Source organism: Hyperolius riggenbachi, chromosome 2 (assembly GCF_040937935.1).
Source record: "Hyperolius riggenbachi isolate aHypRig1 chromosome 2, aHypRig1.pri, whole genome shotgun sequence".
NCBI classification, from domain to species: domain Eukaryota; kingdom Metazoa; phylum Chordata; class Amphibia; order Anura; family Hyperoliidae; genus Hyperolius; species Hyperolius riggenbachi.
The window spans coordinates 482595483-482610452 of record NC_090647.1 but is presented as its reverse complement, the minus strand read 5'-3'; the positions used below and the strand labels follow the sequence as shown (position 1 = coordinate 482610452).

Below are 14970 nucleotides of genomic sequence, written 5' to 3'. Positions count from 1 at the left end.
TGCTTCAGTTGTCCTTTATCTTTTCAAGGAACCCCATAAAGCACCACTCTGGTGAGTGTAGTTAGGCGTTTCCCCATCACAGGGAAAAGCAGGTGAATAGAATATCTCCCATTCCAGCAGCTTTCTCTACCCAGGAACACCAATAGAAATGCAGCTTATAAGCCTTCTATAAACCTAGAAGGCAGTACTTGAGAGAAAAGCTCCACCTCCTTCTCTGGATGCATCAAACACATCCGCAGGTCGTCAGGCTCTGGTCAGATGACCACTCTCACTTGCCTGTAGGTAAAAACAAACTGCTGCCAGAGGCAATATTGCAGATTTAAAATTGTAGAAGTAATAAACTGGGGATTGTGGAGGTTTGTAAAAACTTAATATATTTCTGTACACTTATAGGACATAAAACACAAACACTCTTGCTGGATATTGTCCACAAAGCACCTAAAAGAGAAGTCTTTCCTTTTTGCATCGGTCAGCACAAATCAGACCAGCTTGCGGCTGTCGTAGACATTCTTCCCATTGGTCGTGCTATGTGCTTCTAGGAGATGTACATGGAGGAGCTGCAGCGCCACCTGGCATCACAAATCTGCTATCGCAGGTAATAGTCTATGACGGCAGAAAAAGCAGCGAATCCTCCACAGCCAAGAGCACCGGCTTTGAGACCAGCTGAAAGAGATCACAAGATTACCAATCACATTGCTGCCAGGCATAGGATGATCAGTTGCATACAATGAATGGGCAGGCAAATGGAAATGAAGAACATGGTTATAATTAGATAGTAAGCTTGCAGTGTAGTTTGCTTTGTGCATGAGTGAAAATACACAGATCCAATTCAGTATCATATATTAAATCATCAGGAAACCAACCAAGTTGTGATGCATTTAGGAAACTTACGAAAAATCCTAAATGCAACAGAAGAGCCTGTGCCCCCAATCACGGAGGCTGGCTGTACCTGCAGAAGTCTTCTGAGCCAGAAGAACATAAAGAGGAATCACCCTGCAGCCTCTGTGCACCACACACGGGGGAGATTTGATGCAGGAAATGCAAGCCACATATTTTATGCCCTCAGTTCATCACTTTCATAAACCTGCATCTACAGCTCCTGGTCTGTGTTTATTGCAACTGCTCCATCCTGCCACTAGAGGTCATCAGTGAAAGACAGGTTCTGCACTAGACTGAATTAACCATCCTGTCTCTCTTCAGTAACCTTAGTGACACGGAAGTGAAAAAAATAAAGTATCCTACCTAATAATTGGCAAGTGTCCCTGCGTCCCATGTCGATGTGTCAGTGCTTTTTGTCTCTGCGCATGTGCACGGAGGGACGCAAAGACAATGCCGAGAGCTGGGGGGGGGGGGGGGGGGGGGCGCGTGTGCGCGCACGTCACATGCGCGGGTGGCGAGCGCGTGTACGAGCGGGCGGCTAGTGCGCTGACGACGAGCGGCGGTTGCGTGTGCGCACTAACTGGCGGCAGCATGAAGAGACCTAGAGCTCGTTTTTAAATGGGCTTAGGTCAACTAGAGATATAATGAACTGTATGTGTAGTACGGAACATTAATAGAACATTAGTAGCCATGAAGAGAGTCTAATTTTTATTTTCAGTTATATTGGTTTTGTTTTTTATAACATTGCATCATTCTTTAATATTTGCAGTTTACACACTACACTCTGTATCTTAAACTATGAAACAGAGCAGAGCTAATGACCCTCTGAAATAAAACTTCAGATAAGATTTTACTGCAGAGAAGTTCATAGTTTGAGTTGTTAATGTATAATGCCTGGCAAACACTGAGATTCTCTGGCAGATTTACTGCGAGATCGATTATTTCCAACATGTCTGATCTGATTTATGGAAAAATTGATCGGCAATCAGATCGGAAATGTTGGAAATAATCGATCTGGCAGTAAATCTGCCAGAATATCTCATCGTGTTCACCAGGCATAAGTGCTTCAGAAAATAGCATTGCTCTCTGACTAAATTAGTCAGAGAGCTCAGAGAAGCTCTTGATAGATGACAACTAATAATATTATTATGATGTATAATTTATATCGCACCAACATCTTCCATAGCGCTGTACATAATAAGAGAACTTTCTTAACTCTTCCTGTACTGGAAACAATATGAGACTCATATGTGCTACTAATGTTCTATTTCTTAGCTGTACTACACTTACAATTTATTATAGCACAAGTTTATGTTCACTTCAGATTCCCTTTAAGTATCTGCTGGGAAAAATGGACAGAAACATAGGAGGAGTTTATAGAGTGCAACGTTCACATTTCCCAATTGTTCAAAGCAAAGCAAAACTCTACTGTGTTCTCCATTATGGAATGTTGTAATGCTTAGTGAATGGATACCATAGAATGGGGAAAGGTTTGCCTAACCTTAGAGCTACTAGAAGATCAGCAGAACAATCTGTAAAATGCCAGCATGAATCTAAGCACACATCACATGGTACAGACTACCTATCCCCTTCCGTTGGCAGGTTAAAGGGACACTTGCCCTCTAAGCTTCTAACATGAAATGTATGTCTTTGCTAAAGAGAATGCTACATTTTTACAGTGAGTCATATTATTTATTAATTTTTTAATTCGGTTTCAGATTCTCACCTAAGGAGAGGGAAGGCTCTGGGTCCTATAGAGCCTTCCTGTTCCTTTCCTGGTCCCACCGCAGGCTCCTCTGTTAGAAGTCTCAGACTAATGGGTCAGAGACTGCTCTCTGCCGCTCTGGAGGCTTCGGAAGTCTTTGGGAGCCCGAGTGCTCCTGAAGATGGGCCGCTCCGTACTGTGTATGTGTGAGCACGCTCTCTGATGCACTCGCAGTATGGAGCTGCCCGTCTTCAGGAGGCTCCGTACTGTGTATGTGCGAGCACGCTCTCTGACGCACTCGCAGTATGGAGCTGCCAGTCTTCAGGAGGCTCCGTACTGTGTATGTGTGAGCACGCTCTCTGACGCACTCGCAGTATGGAGCTGCACGTCTTCAGGAGGCTCCGTACTGTGTATGTGTGAGCACGCTCTCTGACGCACTCGCAGTATGGAGCTGCACGTCTTCAGGAGGCTCCGTACTGTGTATGTGTGAGCACGCTCTCTGACGCACTCGCAGTATGGAGCTGCACGTCTTCAGGAGGCTCCGTACTGTGTATGTGTGAGCACACTCTCTGATGCACTCGCAGTATGGAGCTGCACGTCTTCAGGAGGCTCCGTACTGTGTATGTGTGAGCACGCTCTCTGACGCACTCGCAGTATGGAGCTGCACGTCTTCAGGAGGCTCCGTACTGTGTATGTGTGAGCACGCTCTCTGACGCACTCGCAGTATGGAGCTGCACGTCTTCAGGAGGCTCCGTACTGTGTATGTGTGAGCACGCTCTCTGACGCACTCGCAGTATGGAGCTGCACGTCTTCAGGAGGCTCCGTACTGTGTATGTGTGAGCACGCTCTCTGACGCACTCGCAGTATGGAGCTGCCCGTCTTCAGGAGGCTCCGTACTGTGTATGTGTGAGCACGCTCTCTGACGCACTCGCAGTATGGAGCTGCACGTCTTAAGGAGCACTCGGGCTCCCGAAGACTCCCGTGGCAGAGAGCAGTCACTGTTCTATCGGTCTGAGACTGCTAACGGAGAAGCCTGCGGTGGAACCAAGGGGACCAGGAAAGGATCAGGAAAAGCCTTCCCCCTGCTTAGGTATCTTATAAAAAAAAAAAAAAATAGCTTCAGACTCCCTTTACAGTTACAGAAACAGTACAACATTTTGATGGGATTAGATGTTAAATTCAATCCAGACATTAAATATAACAGATCTATTAAAGTGTACCTGTAGGGATAAAAGTGCCCCAAATTGGGTACTTGCCTTAGCAGAGGAAAGCCTCTGGATAATCCAGAATGTTCCCTTGTCTTCTTCCACCGTCCCGTTCCAGTGCGGTGTCCCCCGGAAAACCATCACGCTTGCACCTGCGCAGTACCATAGACCCAATCAGGTTGTCTTTCTCTGCGGAAAGCCTGAGCGGGTCCATGATACTGGAAGCAAAGACACGAGATTCAGGAGGAGACCATGCTGGAACGGAAAAGTGGAGGGAGATGGGGGAAGCCTCTGGAGGATCCTCTCTCGGGGTAAGTATCAAATGTTTTGCTTATAAAAATGTACAAGTTTAGCTTTAAAGATGAAGGCTTTTTTGATCAAGGTTTGATCAATTTATTGACTGAACAACGATCATGAAAGACATCAAGAGGACAGAAGCACAGCTAGGAATGGTACAAGATGGACAGTTGGGTAGCTTTGTACTGCATCGAGCACTTGCTCTTTGGTTGTCACTCACCTCTAAAGCCAATGGCGCCCCCTGTTATACAGCCGCTCATCACACTATTTTTCCAGTCTGACTTTCCTCGGTACTGAAATATGAGAGAAAAGAATGCTCATACTGTGACAAGAAATGGAATCATTGAGAGGTACCCTTTCACAGATTGGGCAAGGAGATCCATTGTGACATTAACTTCTGTGATAACGTCATCCGAAGCTGAGCTTTCTTTTATAAGCTACTCTGCGCTGTTACTTCATTTTATGTCACTTTTGGACTGGTTTACTTTTAAGTAAGGGGTGTCTAATTTTTTGGCCACTTGGTGTGTATGATCTAATTCTGTAGAGAATAAAAAGGCCTAGTTATAAGCCAAGTCTGGGGACTTTCCTCTTGTATAGTTAGGGACTTGAGCACTGCAGCAGTAAAGCGGCACTCCCTCCGACTCACAAAACCATCCCCAGGAGGGGAAAATGGAGCATGAAAAATAACTGAAGCCTTGATTTGTAATATTTTAGGTTTCCAATCAATGCGGTGTAAAATTAAACCCTGCACTATCAGCACAAGGTGCAGAAATTATAGCAGAGTAGCAGGAATAAATGTCTAAAAACAGACCGATTGTGCTATAAAATGCAACCCCTTTCTGGAGAACTGCCCTGGCAGTTTTCTGGCTTTGCAAAGGCTGCTAAGAGACTGACATTTTGAGTGCGAGGAGTTTACAGTGTGGCCTGAGAGGTACTTGTGACACTGAGCCAGTACCTCTCAGGCCACTGAGCCAGTACCTCTCAGGCACTGAGAGGAGAAGAGAGAAGCAGTGCAATGCAGCCACAGTATGGCATTCCAGATCTGCCACAATGCTGCTTAAAGAGACTCTGAAGTCTCGTTTTTTTAACTGCTTTTTTCATACAATCCTGTTCAGCATGATTGTCCCAGTTGATTCGTCGTATCCCCGCGGCAGATTAATGATTTATTCCTGTGAAATCCTGTGAAATCGACCTGCAAAGGTTTACGACTTTACAGGTCGCAGATCTTGCTGCCCTGGAGATGCAGAGCTTTGAGCTGTAGCTCTGCCTCTCCGCAATCAATCTCAGTGGATCTCCTCCTCCTCCCCGCCCCTCTGTGAAAGAAGAATGAGAGGGACGAGGAGGAGGCGGCGAACCGTAGAAATTGACTGTGGAGGGGGCAGAGCTACAGCCTAAAGCTCTGCCTCTTCCAGAAAGTAAAGCCCTGCGAGCCCAGGAGCTTTGCAGGGCTGTTTCACAGACAGTAAATCATTAATCTGCCACTTGGATGCGGCAAATCTACTTAGGCAATCATGCTGAAGAGGATTATATGAAAAAAGCATGTAAAAAAAACAAGCATGAAAAAAAAAAAAAAAAAAAAAGGTAAACAGCATTCTGGCTCATTTTCACTTTGGAATTTGCATCGGAGGTTCACTTTTATTACTGGAATCTTTCTTTTCTGTGCAAATCCCAAAGAATAAAGCATACTACATATCACCTATAAAATCTGTAAAGTGGACTGAGCTATTTAACACAACATACTGAGTAGGTAGCAGAACTGATTGGTTCATTGTGGTTAAAGATTCTTCTGTTAGATAAGCAAACTGCCAGTGGGTAGCTAAGGTACTTTGGGCCCCAGTGCAAGTTATACATGGGGCCCCCCAAGCACTTTATACATAACATATGGCGAACCAAAAAACAAGGACCTCCACAGTGTCCGAGGTACAAGAAGGGGATGGGGGAACAGGCTAATGATTACCAGTATTCAAAGCATCTATAAAAGTGATCATTACCAACACAGGATCAATAAAGAGACAATACTGAAGTTGAAGAAAACCCCAGTGCAGTCAAAACTTCTACACTCTCTATTGGTACGCCACTGCAAACTAACTGCAAACTGTTCTCTTTGCAGAGCAAAGTATCTGCAGTGAATAGAAGGAATGGTGGAGGCCTCGCTCTGGGATGTGGAGTTGTCCTGGCTGTGTGGGCAGAGCTGAGCTCTGGGATGTGGAATTGTCCTCGCTGTGTGGGCGGAGCTGAGCTCTGGGACGTGGAATTGTCCTGGCTGTGTGGGCAGAGCTGAGCTCTGGGATGTGGAATTGTCCTTGCTGTGTGGGCAGAGCTGAGCTCTGGGATGTGGAATTGTCCTGGCTGTGTGGGGAAAGCTGAGCTCTGGGATGTGGAATTGTCCTGGCTGTGTGGGGAGGGCTGAACTCTGGGATGTGGAATTGTTCTGGCTGTGTGGGCAGAGCTGAGCTCTGGGATGTGGAGTTGTCCTGGCTGTGTGGGCAGAGCTGAGCTCTGGGACGTGGAATTGTCCTGGCTGTGTGGGCAGAGCTGAGCTCTGGGACGTGGAATTGTCCTGGCTGTGTGGGCAGAGCTGAGCTCTGGGACGTGGAATTGTCCTGGCTGTGTGGGCAGAGCTGAGCTCTGGGATGTGGAATTGTCCTGGCTGTGTGGGCAGGGCTGAGCTCTGGGACGTGGAATTGTCCTGGCTGTGTGGGGAGGGCTGAGCTCTGGGATGTGGAATTATCCTGGCTGTGTGGGCAGAGCTGAGCTCTGGGACGTGGAATTGTCCTGGCTGTGTGGGGAAAGCTGAGCTCTGGGATGTGGAATTGTCCTGGCTGTGTGGGGAAAGCTGAGCTCTGGGATGTGGAATTGTCCTGGCTGTGTGGGGAGGGCTGAGCTCTGGGATGTGGAATTGTTCTGGCTGTGTGGGCAGAGCTGAGCTCTGGGATGTGGAGTTGTCCTGGCTGTGTGGGCAGAGCTGAGCTCTGGGACGTGGAATTGTCCTGGCTGTGTGGGCAGAGCTGAGCTCTGGGACGTGGAATTGTCCTGGCTGTGTGGGCAGAGCTGAGCTCTGGGATGTGGAATTGTCCTGGCTGTGTGGGAAGGGCTGAGCTCTGGGATGTGGAATTGTTCTGGCTGTGTGGGCAGAGCTGAGCTCTGGGATGTGGAATTGTCCTGGCTGTGTGGGGAGGGCTGAGCTCTGGGATGTGGAATTGTTCTGGCTGTGTGGGCAGAGCTGAGCTCTGGGATGTGGAATCGTTCTGGCTGTGTGGGGAGGGCTGAGCTCTGGGATGTGGAATTGTCCTGGCTGTATGGGCAGAGCTGAGCTCTGGGATGTGGAATTGCCCTGGCTGTGTGGGCAGAGCTGAGCTCTGGGATGTGGAATTGTCCTGGCTGTGTGGGGAGGGCTGAGCTCTGGGATGTGGAATTGTCCTGGCTGTGTGGGGAGGGCTGAGCTCTGGGATGTGGAATTGTTCTGGCTGTGTGGGCAGAGCTGAGCTCTGGGATGTGGAATTGTTCTGGCTGTGTGGGCAGAGCTGAGCTCTGGGATGTGGAATTGTCCTGGCTGTGTGGGGAGGGCTGAGCTCTGGGATGTGGAATTTTTCTGGCTGTGTGGGCAGAGCTGAGCTCTGGGATGTGGAATTGTTCTGGCTGTGTGGGGAGGGCTGAGCTCTGGGATGTGGAATTGTCCTGGCTGTATGGGCAGAGCTGAGCTCTGGGATGTGGAATTGCCCTGGCTGTGTGGGCAGAGCTGAGCTCTGGGATGTGGAATTGTCCTGGCTGTGTGGGCAGAGCTGAGCTCTGGGATGTGGAATTGTCCTGGCTGTGTGGGCAGAGCTGAGCTCTGGGATGTGGAATTGTCCTGGCTGTGTGGGCAGAGCTGAGCTCTGGGATGTGGAATTGTCCTGGCTGTGTGGGCAGAGCTGAGCTCTGGGATGTGGAATTGTCCTGGCTGTGTGGGCAGAGCTGAGCTCTGGGATGTGGAATTGTCCTGGCTGTGTGGGCAGAGCTGAGCTCTGGGATGTGGAATTGTCCTGGCTGTGTGGGCAGAGCTGAGCTCTGGGATGTGGAATTGTCCTGGCTGTGTGGGCAGAGCTGAGCTCTGGGATGTGGAATTGTCCTGGCTGTGTGGGCAGAGCTGAGCTCTGGGATGTGGAATTGTCCTGGCTGTGTGGGCAGAGCTGAGCTCTGGGACGTGGAATTGTCCTGGCTGTGTGGGCAGAGCTGAGCTCTGGGATGTGGAATTGCCCTGGCTGTGTGGGCAGAGCGGAGCTCTGGGATGTGGAATTGCCCTGGCTGTGTGGGCAGAGCTGAGCTCTGGGATGTGGTGTTGTCCTGGCTGTGTGGGCAGAGATGAGCTCTGGGATGTGGTGTTGTCCTGGCTGTGTGGGCAAAGCTGAGCTCTAGGATGTGGAATTGTCCTAGCTGTGTGGGCAGAGCTGAGCTCTGGGATGTGGAATTGTTCTGTGCTGTGTGGGCAGAGCTGAGCTCTGGGATGTGGAATTGTTCTGGCTGTGTGGGCAGAGCTGAGCTCTGGGATGTGGAATTGTTCTGGCTGTATGGGCAGAGCTGAGCTCTGGGATGTGGAATTGTTCTTGCTGTGTGGGCAGAGCTGAGCTCTGGGATGTGGAATTGTTCTGTGCTGTGTGGGCAGAGCTGAGCTCTGGGATGTGGAATTGTTCTGTGCTGTGTGGGCAGAGCTGAGCTCTGGGATGTGGAATTGTTCTGGCTGTGTGGGCAGAGCTGAGCTCTGGGATGTGGAATTGTTCTGGCTGTATGGGCAGAGCTGAGCTCTGGGATGTGGAATTGTTCTGGCTGTGTGGGCAGAGCGGAACACTGGGATGTGGAATTGTTCTGGCTGTGTGGGCAGAGCTGAGCTCTGTGCTGGGATGGGGGAATGAGCACAGAATTATATTACTTCTGCAGACAAATGATGCCGAGGATTCACGGTGTTCCTCTGTTCAGTTTGGAAATAGCTAAAAATAACAGTAGCACAATCTCAGCCCCCACATTGCTTTATGATTTAAGCCTGCTATTCAGCTCATTGTGTGGATCCATCTGCCTGCCAGCCGCCGTGATGGGAAAGTGTGCTGGGAAATCACTGTGCCGGAACAGACAGGCCACTAAGACAGTCAGAGGGGCAACCGCTGGCCCACAAGAGGTCCGGAGAGGGGGTGGGGGATGGTCAGTTTTAATGTTTATTTTTGTAAGTTTTACAGAGTTACGATTTATAACCGCTATAATTGATGGAAAGGCCACAAAGGATCCAGAGGCTGCACAAGGGCCCCTGGTACTGACATGCCCACATAGGGCCCCCCTCCAGTCACTGCAATAGCTCTTTATTGCTGCTATAGTGGCAATAATCCCTCTATACGTGCTTTGCACTAAACATTTTTTTGTTTTAAAGGACAACTGAAGTAGAAGAATGTGGAGGCTGCCATATTTATTTCCTTTTAAAAATACGAGTTGCCTGGCAGCCCTGGTGATCTATTTGGCTGCAGTAGTGTCTGAATCACACCAGAAACAAGCATGCAGCTAACGTCAGAAACACCTGATCTGCTGCATGCTTGTTCAGGGCCTAGGGCTAAAAGTATTAAAGGCAGAGGATCAGCAGGATTGCCAGGTAATTGGCATTGCTTAAAAGGAAATAGATATGACAGTCTCCATATCCCTCTCGCTTCAGTTGTCCTTTAACTCCCTCCTGACCGTCTAATGCTGATTGGCAGTGTGAGGGTGGCAGTCTCAGGGCCTCCTAATGCCGATCAGCGTCAAGGCCTGGGGGCGGAGATTAGCAGGGAACACTCGCACGCATGCACCATCGTTCCCTGCCAAGGCTTAGAGCTCTGCGTTCAGCCTGCCATCGCAGCTGACAGTCAGTAAAAAGAAAAAAAAAAAAAAAAGAGCCTTTATTTGTGCTTACAGCGCTGTGATCTCCTGCAGCGCTGTACAGGGGACAGCTCTGTCACTTAGCTGTCCCCTCGAGTGGCTCAAAAACTCATCGCCCTCATAGGCTGATTCCAATGAGAGCCAATCACACCGATTGGCTCTTGGGTGGGAAGAAAAAACAAAAACAAAAAACGAATATTCACCACTTCAGCCTACAGTGTTCACCTTATGCATCCGGGCAACTTTCACCTCCCATTCATTCACCAATAACTTTATAACTACTTATCACAATTAATTGATCTATATCTTGTTTTTTCCGCCACTAATTAACCACTTAAGGACCGGGCTGTTACTATCAGATCTGCACTGCGTGGGCTCTCAAGCCCGCAGCGCAGATTGTGGGTAAGGCAGGGCGATCAGACTTCCCCCCCCCCTTTTTTCCCCACTAGGGGGATGACCTGCTGGGGGGGGTGGGGGGGGGGGTCTGATCGCCGCCGCTCTGTGTGGCTGAGCGGGGGCCCTCTTCAAAGCCCCCCTCCGCGGCGTTTTCTGCGCTCCCTCCCTCTCCCTCTTCCTCTATGGGCTGCGCAGGATGGATATCTGTCCTGCGCAGTGTAGGACAGGCTTCAGCCTATCATATGCCGGCGATCCCCGGCCAATCAGAGGCTGGGGATCGCCGATCTGCCTTACGGCGCTACTGCGCAGCAGCGCCGTATTGATGTAAACGTTTTTACATTACGCGTGTGAGCCGCGATCGACACCCTCTGTGAACTAGCATGGAAAGGCCGCTCGAACGAGTGGCCGTTTCCATGCAAAACCACAAACGACCAGCCGCCGCCTATCGGCATTAGCTGGTCGTTAAGTGGTTAAGCTTTCTTTGGGTGGTACATTTTTCTAAGAATAATTTTTTTCTAAATCCATTTTAACAGGAAGATTAAGAAAGTGGAAAAAAATGCATTATTTCTCAGATTTTGGCCATTATAGTTTGAAATTAATACATGCTACTGTAATTAAACTCATGTATTTTATTTGCTCATTTGTCCCGGTTATTACACAGTTTAAATTATGTCCCTATCACAATTTATGGCGCCGATATTTTATTTAGCATTAAAGGTGCATTTTTTTCAATTTGCTTCCATCACTATTTAGAAGCTTATAAATTTAAAAAATATAATATACTCTCTTGACATGCATATTTAAAAAGTTCAGACCCTTAGGTAACTATTTATGGGGTTTTTTTTAGGCCTCTTTCACAGTAGGATGTTGCGTTTTGATGCAAAGTTAAAGTCGCAACACAAATTACAACGCAATGCCCCCAAAAAGTCACACAGCAATACTAAGTCTGTGCAACATTCACAGTGCACTTGTTGCGTTTGTGTGTAACATGTAGCGTTATTAGAGTGCTGCATGCTGTGCGTTATACACGTTATTAGCTGCGTTGGATGGTTTGCACATGCTCAATAATGACTTGGAAGCATACTTTTCATTGCCTGTATGCGACGATAACGCTGCATTAAGTTGCAGTGCTTTTTTGGGGCGTTGCGTTGTAATTTGCATTGCGACTTTAACGTCGTATCAAAACGCTCCGTCCTACTGTGAAAGAGGCCTTAATTGTAATTCTTTTTTAATTAAAAAAATGTATTTGGGTAATTTTTTGTGTGGGAGGTAAACCACTAATTTTAAATGTAATATAATGTAATTATTTAATTTAACCACTTTGAATCCCTTGCTACGCTTATCTACTCCCCACAAAACTTCATCTGAAGCTCAGGGGAGTAAATATGCATACTTGTGGTAAACAGTGTGCTGTATGCCCAATAAGCTATCTGATTATGTATATAGGGTATCATTTTAACCGTGACAAGTGAGAGAATAGATTTTGTGTTGTTTGACAACTGAGGGCTAAGTCGTGATTTTTTTTACCGGAAAACTGAATGAAAAGCAATAAAACTGTTATTTTCATGTACTCTATACCCCTAAATAAATATTTGTAAAAAAAAACAACCAAAAGTGACAGCATTGAAAAGAGAATACATAGTTACCCTAGGGACTTAGCTTTTAAAATATGTATGCCATGAGAGTGTATTACTGTTAATCATGAAGATAAGGGCTTTTAATTACTGATAGAGTACAATGAGAAAACAAAAAACACAAACCAGAAACTAATATATTATCGCCATACATTGTACTAGGAACATTATTTAAATGTTGAGATAACCAGGACAAATTAGCAAGTACAATATGTGGGTTTTACCTATGGTAACATTGTTTAATTAAAAACTATAGTGGATGTAAATGGAGAAATAGTGTATTTTTTCTTTTTTTTTCTAATTTTTCCCTTTAAAATGCACAGATAATAACATAATTACTAAAAGCAAATATCACCCTTACAAAGCATAATTTGTGGCAAAAAAAACAAGATATAGATCATTTACATCTGATGAGTAGCAATAAAGTTATTGGTGAATGAATGGGAGGAGCGCTGAAATGTGAAAATTGCTCTGGTTTTTAAGCAAAAAACCCTGTGGTGCTGAAGTAGTATAAAAAAAAAAAAAGTGTATGATGGGTGTAGTTTACCATTTGGCCACAAGATGGCCACAGTCAAAAAAATTCCTGGAAGCGAACAATCTCGCTGCCAGGAAGAAGAGAGAGGATGGGAAACTTTTTTTTTTTTGTAGAAAGACCGCAGCCTCCGGTAAGAGACAGTCGGTTTTTTCTACGGGGACATAGATCGATGAATGGGAAGTATATTCCCATTCATTGATTGGCAGGCTAACGGCAGGCGGCGGGAGCGCACGCGATCACGCGCCTCAGGCTGCAGGAGCAGCACAGTCTATCTGGACAGATATATCCGTGTATATATAAAAAAAAACACACACACACACACACACACACGCGCACACACGCGCACACACGCGCACACACGCGCACACACGCGCACACACACACAATCAGATGCCACCAACAGAAAGCTCTGTTGGTGGCAAGAAAAGGGGGCAAAATGAATCTGTGTGTTAAAGTGAACCTCCAGACTAAAAATCGACTCAGCAGCACTGAAAAGGCTTGGTGTTTCTTTAACAGTTTCACAGCATCAGAACTTTGTTTCTCTTATACAAGCCTCATTTTTAGCTGCACAGAAGAAAACTGCCCGGGCATTTTCCCCCTGATGCTGTGCAAAGCATGATGGGATTTCTGATGATGTTGTTCTCGTTCTGCTATTTTGGTGCAAATTTTTTATTTTTATTTTTTTACATTTTGAATTTAAAATTTGAAGCCTAGCGTGTGCAGCTGGGAGGGGTAATCAGGATCATCACCAACATTTGCCTGTTCTTTTAAAACAGGGTGGGTAAAAAATTATATTACCTATCTATTCTAATTAACATAACTAATATAACTTAATGACAGTATGTTTGTTTAGGCTGAAGTTCCCCTTTAAGTTGTATGGCCGTGCAGCACACCGTTAAAGCTGCAGTGTGCCGAATTGTAAAAAAAACGATGGGGGTGGGGGGTGGGGGGCGGGTGTGTAAGCTTGTTGTCCTCAACTGGTTACGATTATTTATAGAGGTATAAACAGTACAAAAAGACATACATAAAATGTGGTCAGCATGTTATACATCCAAAAACCAAACTGCGACCCCCGTGCCATAGGAATTATCCCAGAAAAGTAAAGATAATAAAGACTGTTATATAGCATTATCCTCGCATGGAAAAACCAGCCTATAATTAACCAAACTGCACTCAACACATGGCTGCTTCATACGTAAACCTGACTATTCCCTGGACCCACCAAAAGAGAGGCGGGATAGCAAATTACAGTAGAAGCCCAGGCGACTATGCACCCCAAAATTGTCACCCTTACTATAGGCAGGTAGACAAGTATAGGTGCCCCCTGTATAGGGTAGCCAGGTCTAGTTGCCCCGTTATAGGTACCTAGTATAGTTGCACCAGTATAGGTAGCATAGTATAATTGTCCCCAGTATAGGTAGCTAGTATAGGTGCCCCCCATATAGGTCATATAATTGCCTCAGTATAGGTAGCTAGTACAGGTGCCCCCATATACATAGTATAATTGCCCTCCAGTATAGGTAGTATAGTTGCCCCATTATAGGTAGCCTGGAAGGGGTAGCAGCCAGGAAGGAGGGGGCATCGCACCCCCCTCACCTGAGTCCCCCCATCCACGCTCCCCCTCCAGCCATTAGCGCAGCGTGTGTGTGTGACAGGTGAAGGAAAGACCCCTCCTTCCATGTTCCAGGCAATGCATTCCACCACTCGTCACTTCGTGCACTTCCGCAAGTACAGTGGGTGGCACTGAAGAAAGTAACGAGTGGTGGAATGCAGCGCCTGGAACACAGAAGGAGGCGAGTCATTCCTTCCCCGCCCTCTGCCCGTCACAAACTCACACTCGCTAATGACTGGAAAGGGAGTGCGGGGGCCCTTCAGCTCACGGCAGGGGCCCTCTCATGGCTGTAAGCTGGGTGTCGGCAGGCCAGGCAAACTTCCTGGTCCTGCCTGGCACTGCCCCCAGACTTCCCCTGCCTGAGGAAGACGCCTCACTTGGCGTCATGGGTGGGCCGGGCCTTGGAGCAACACCTGGTACAGTAAACTGATATAATAAAATTTGTTATAGTAAACATGTTTTTGGCCTCTACGTGATGCTGACTCTGGATATAGTAAACAAAAGAGAATGCAATCACAATCAACTGAAGCAAGAAGAATATGGAGGCTGACAATTTCCTTTTAAACCAGGAGTCAGAGTTGGAGTCAGAGTCGGTGGTTTCATAAACTGAGTAGTCAGAGTCCGGAGTCGAAATCGGATGATTTTTGTACAAAATCCACAGCACTGGTAAGTATTAGACTAAGGAGTCGAAGCTGTTACGGGTACCTGGAGTCGGAGTTGGAGTCGGTGGTTTCATAAATTGAGGAGACGGAGTTGGATGATTTTTGTACCAACTCCACAGCCCTGTTTTAAAGGGAACCTAAACTGAGAAGGATATGGATTTTTCAATAATA

The 14970-nt window shown here is 47.0% G+C and overlaps 1 protein-coding gene across 1 annotated transcript in view; it reads right to left on the bottom strand.

Annotated features, from left to right (window-relative positions):
• Window positions 1-348: 348 nt before the first annotated feature.
• Window positions 349-14970, bottom strand: part of TIMM22 (translocase of inner mitochondrial membrane 22) — a 28301-nt gene continuing 13679 nt past the window's right edge. Inside the window, exons 3-4 of the mRNA XM_068266011.1 lie at window positions 4307-4379; window positions 349-663 (exon numbers count right to left, since the gene is read on the bottom strand). Coding sequence (XP_068122112.1) covers window positions 587-663; window positions 4307-4379 — 150 coding nt within the window. The 3' untranslated portion in view covers window positions 349-586. The remainder of the gene's footprint in view (window positions 664-4306; window positions 4380-14970) is intronic.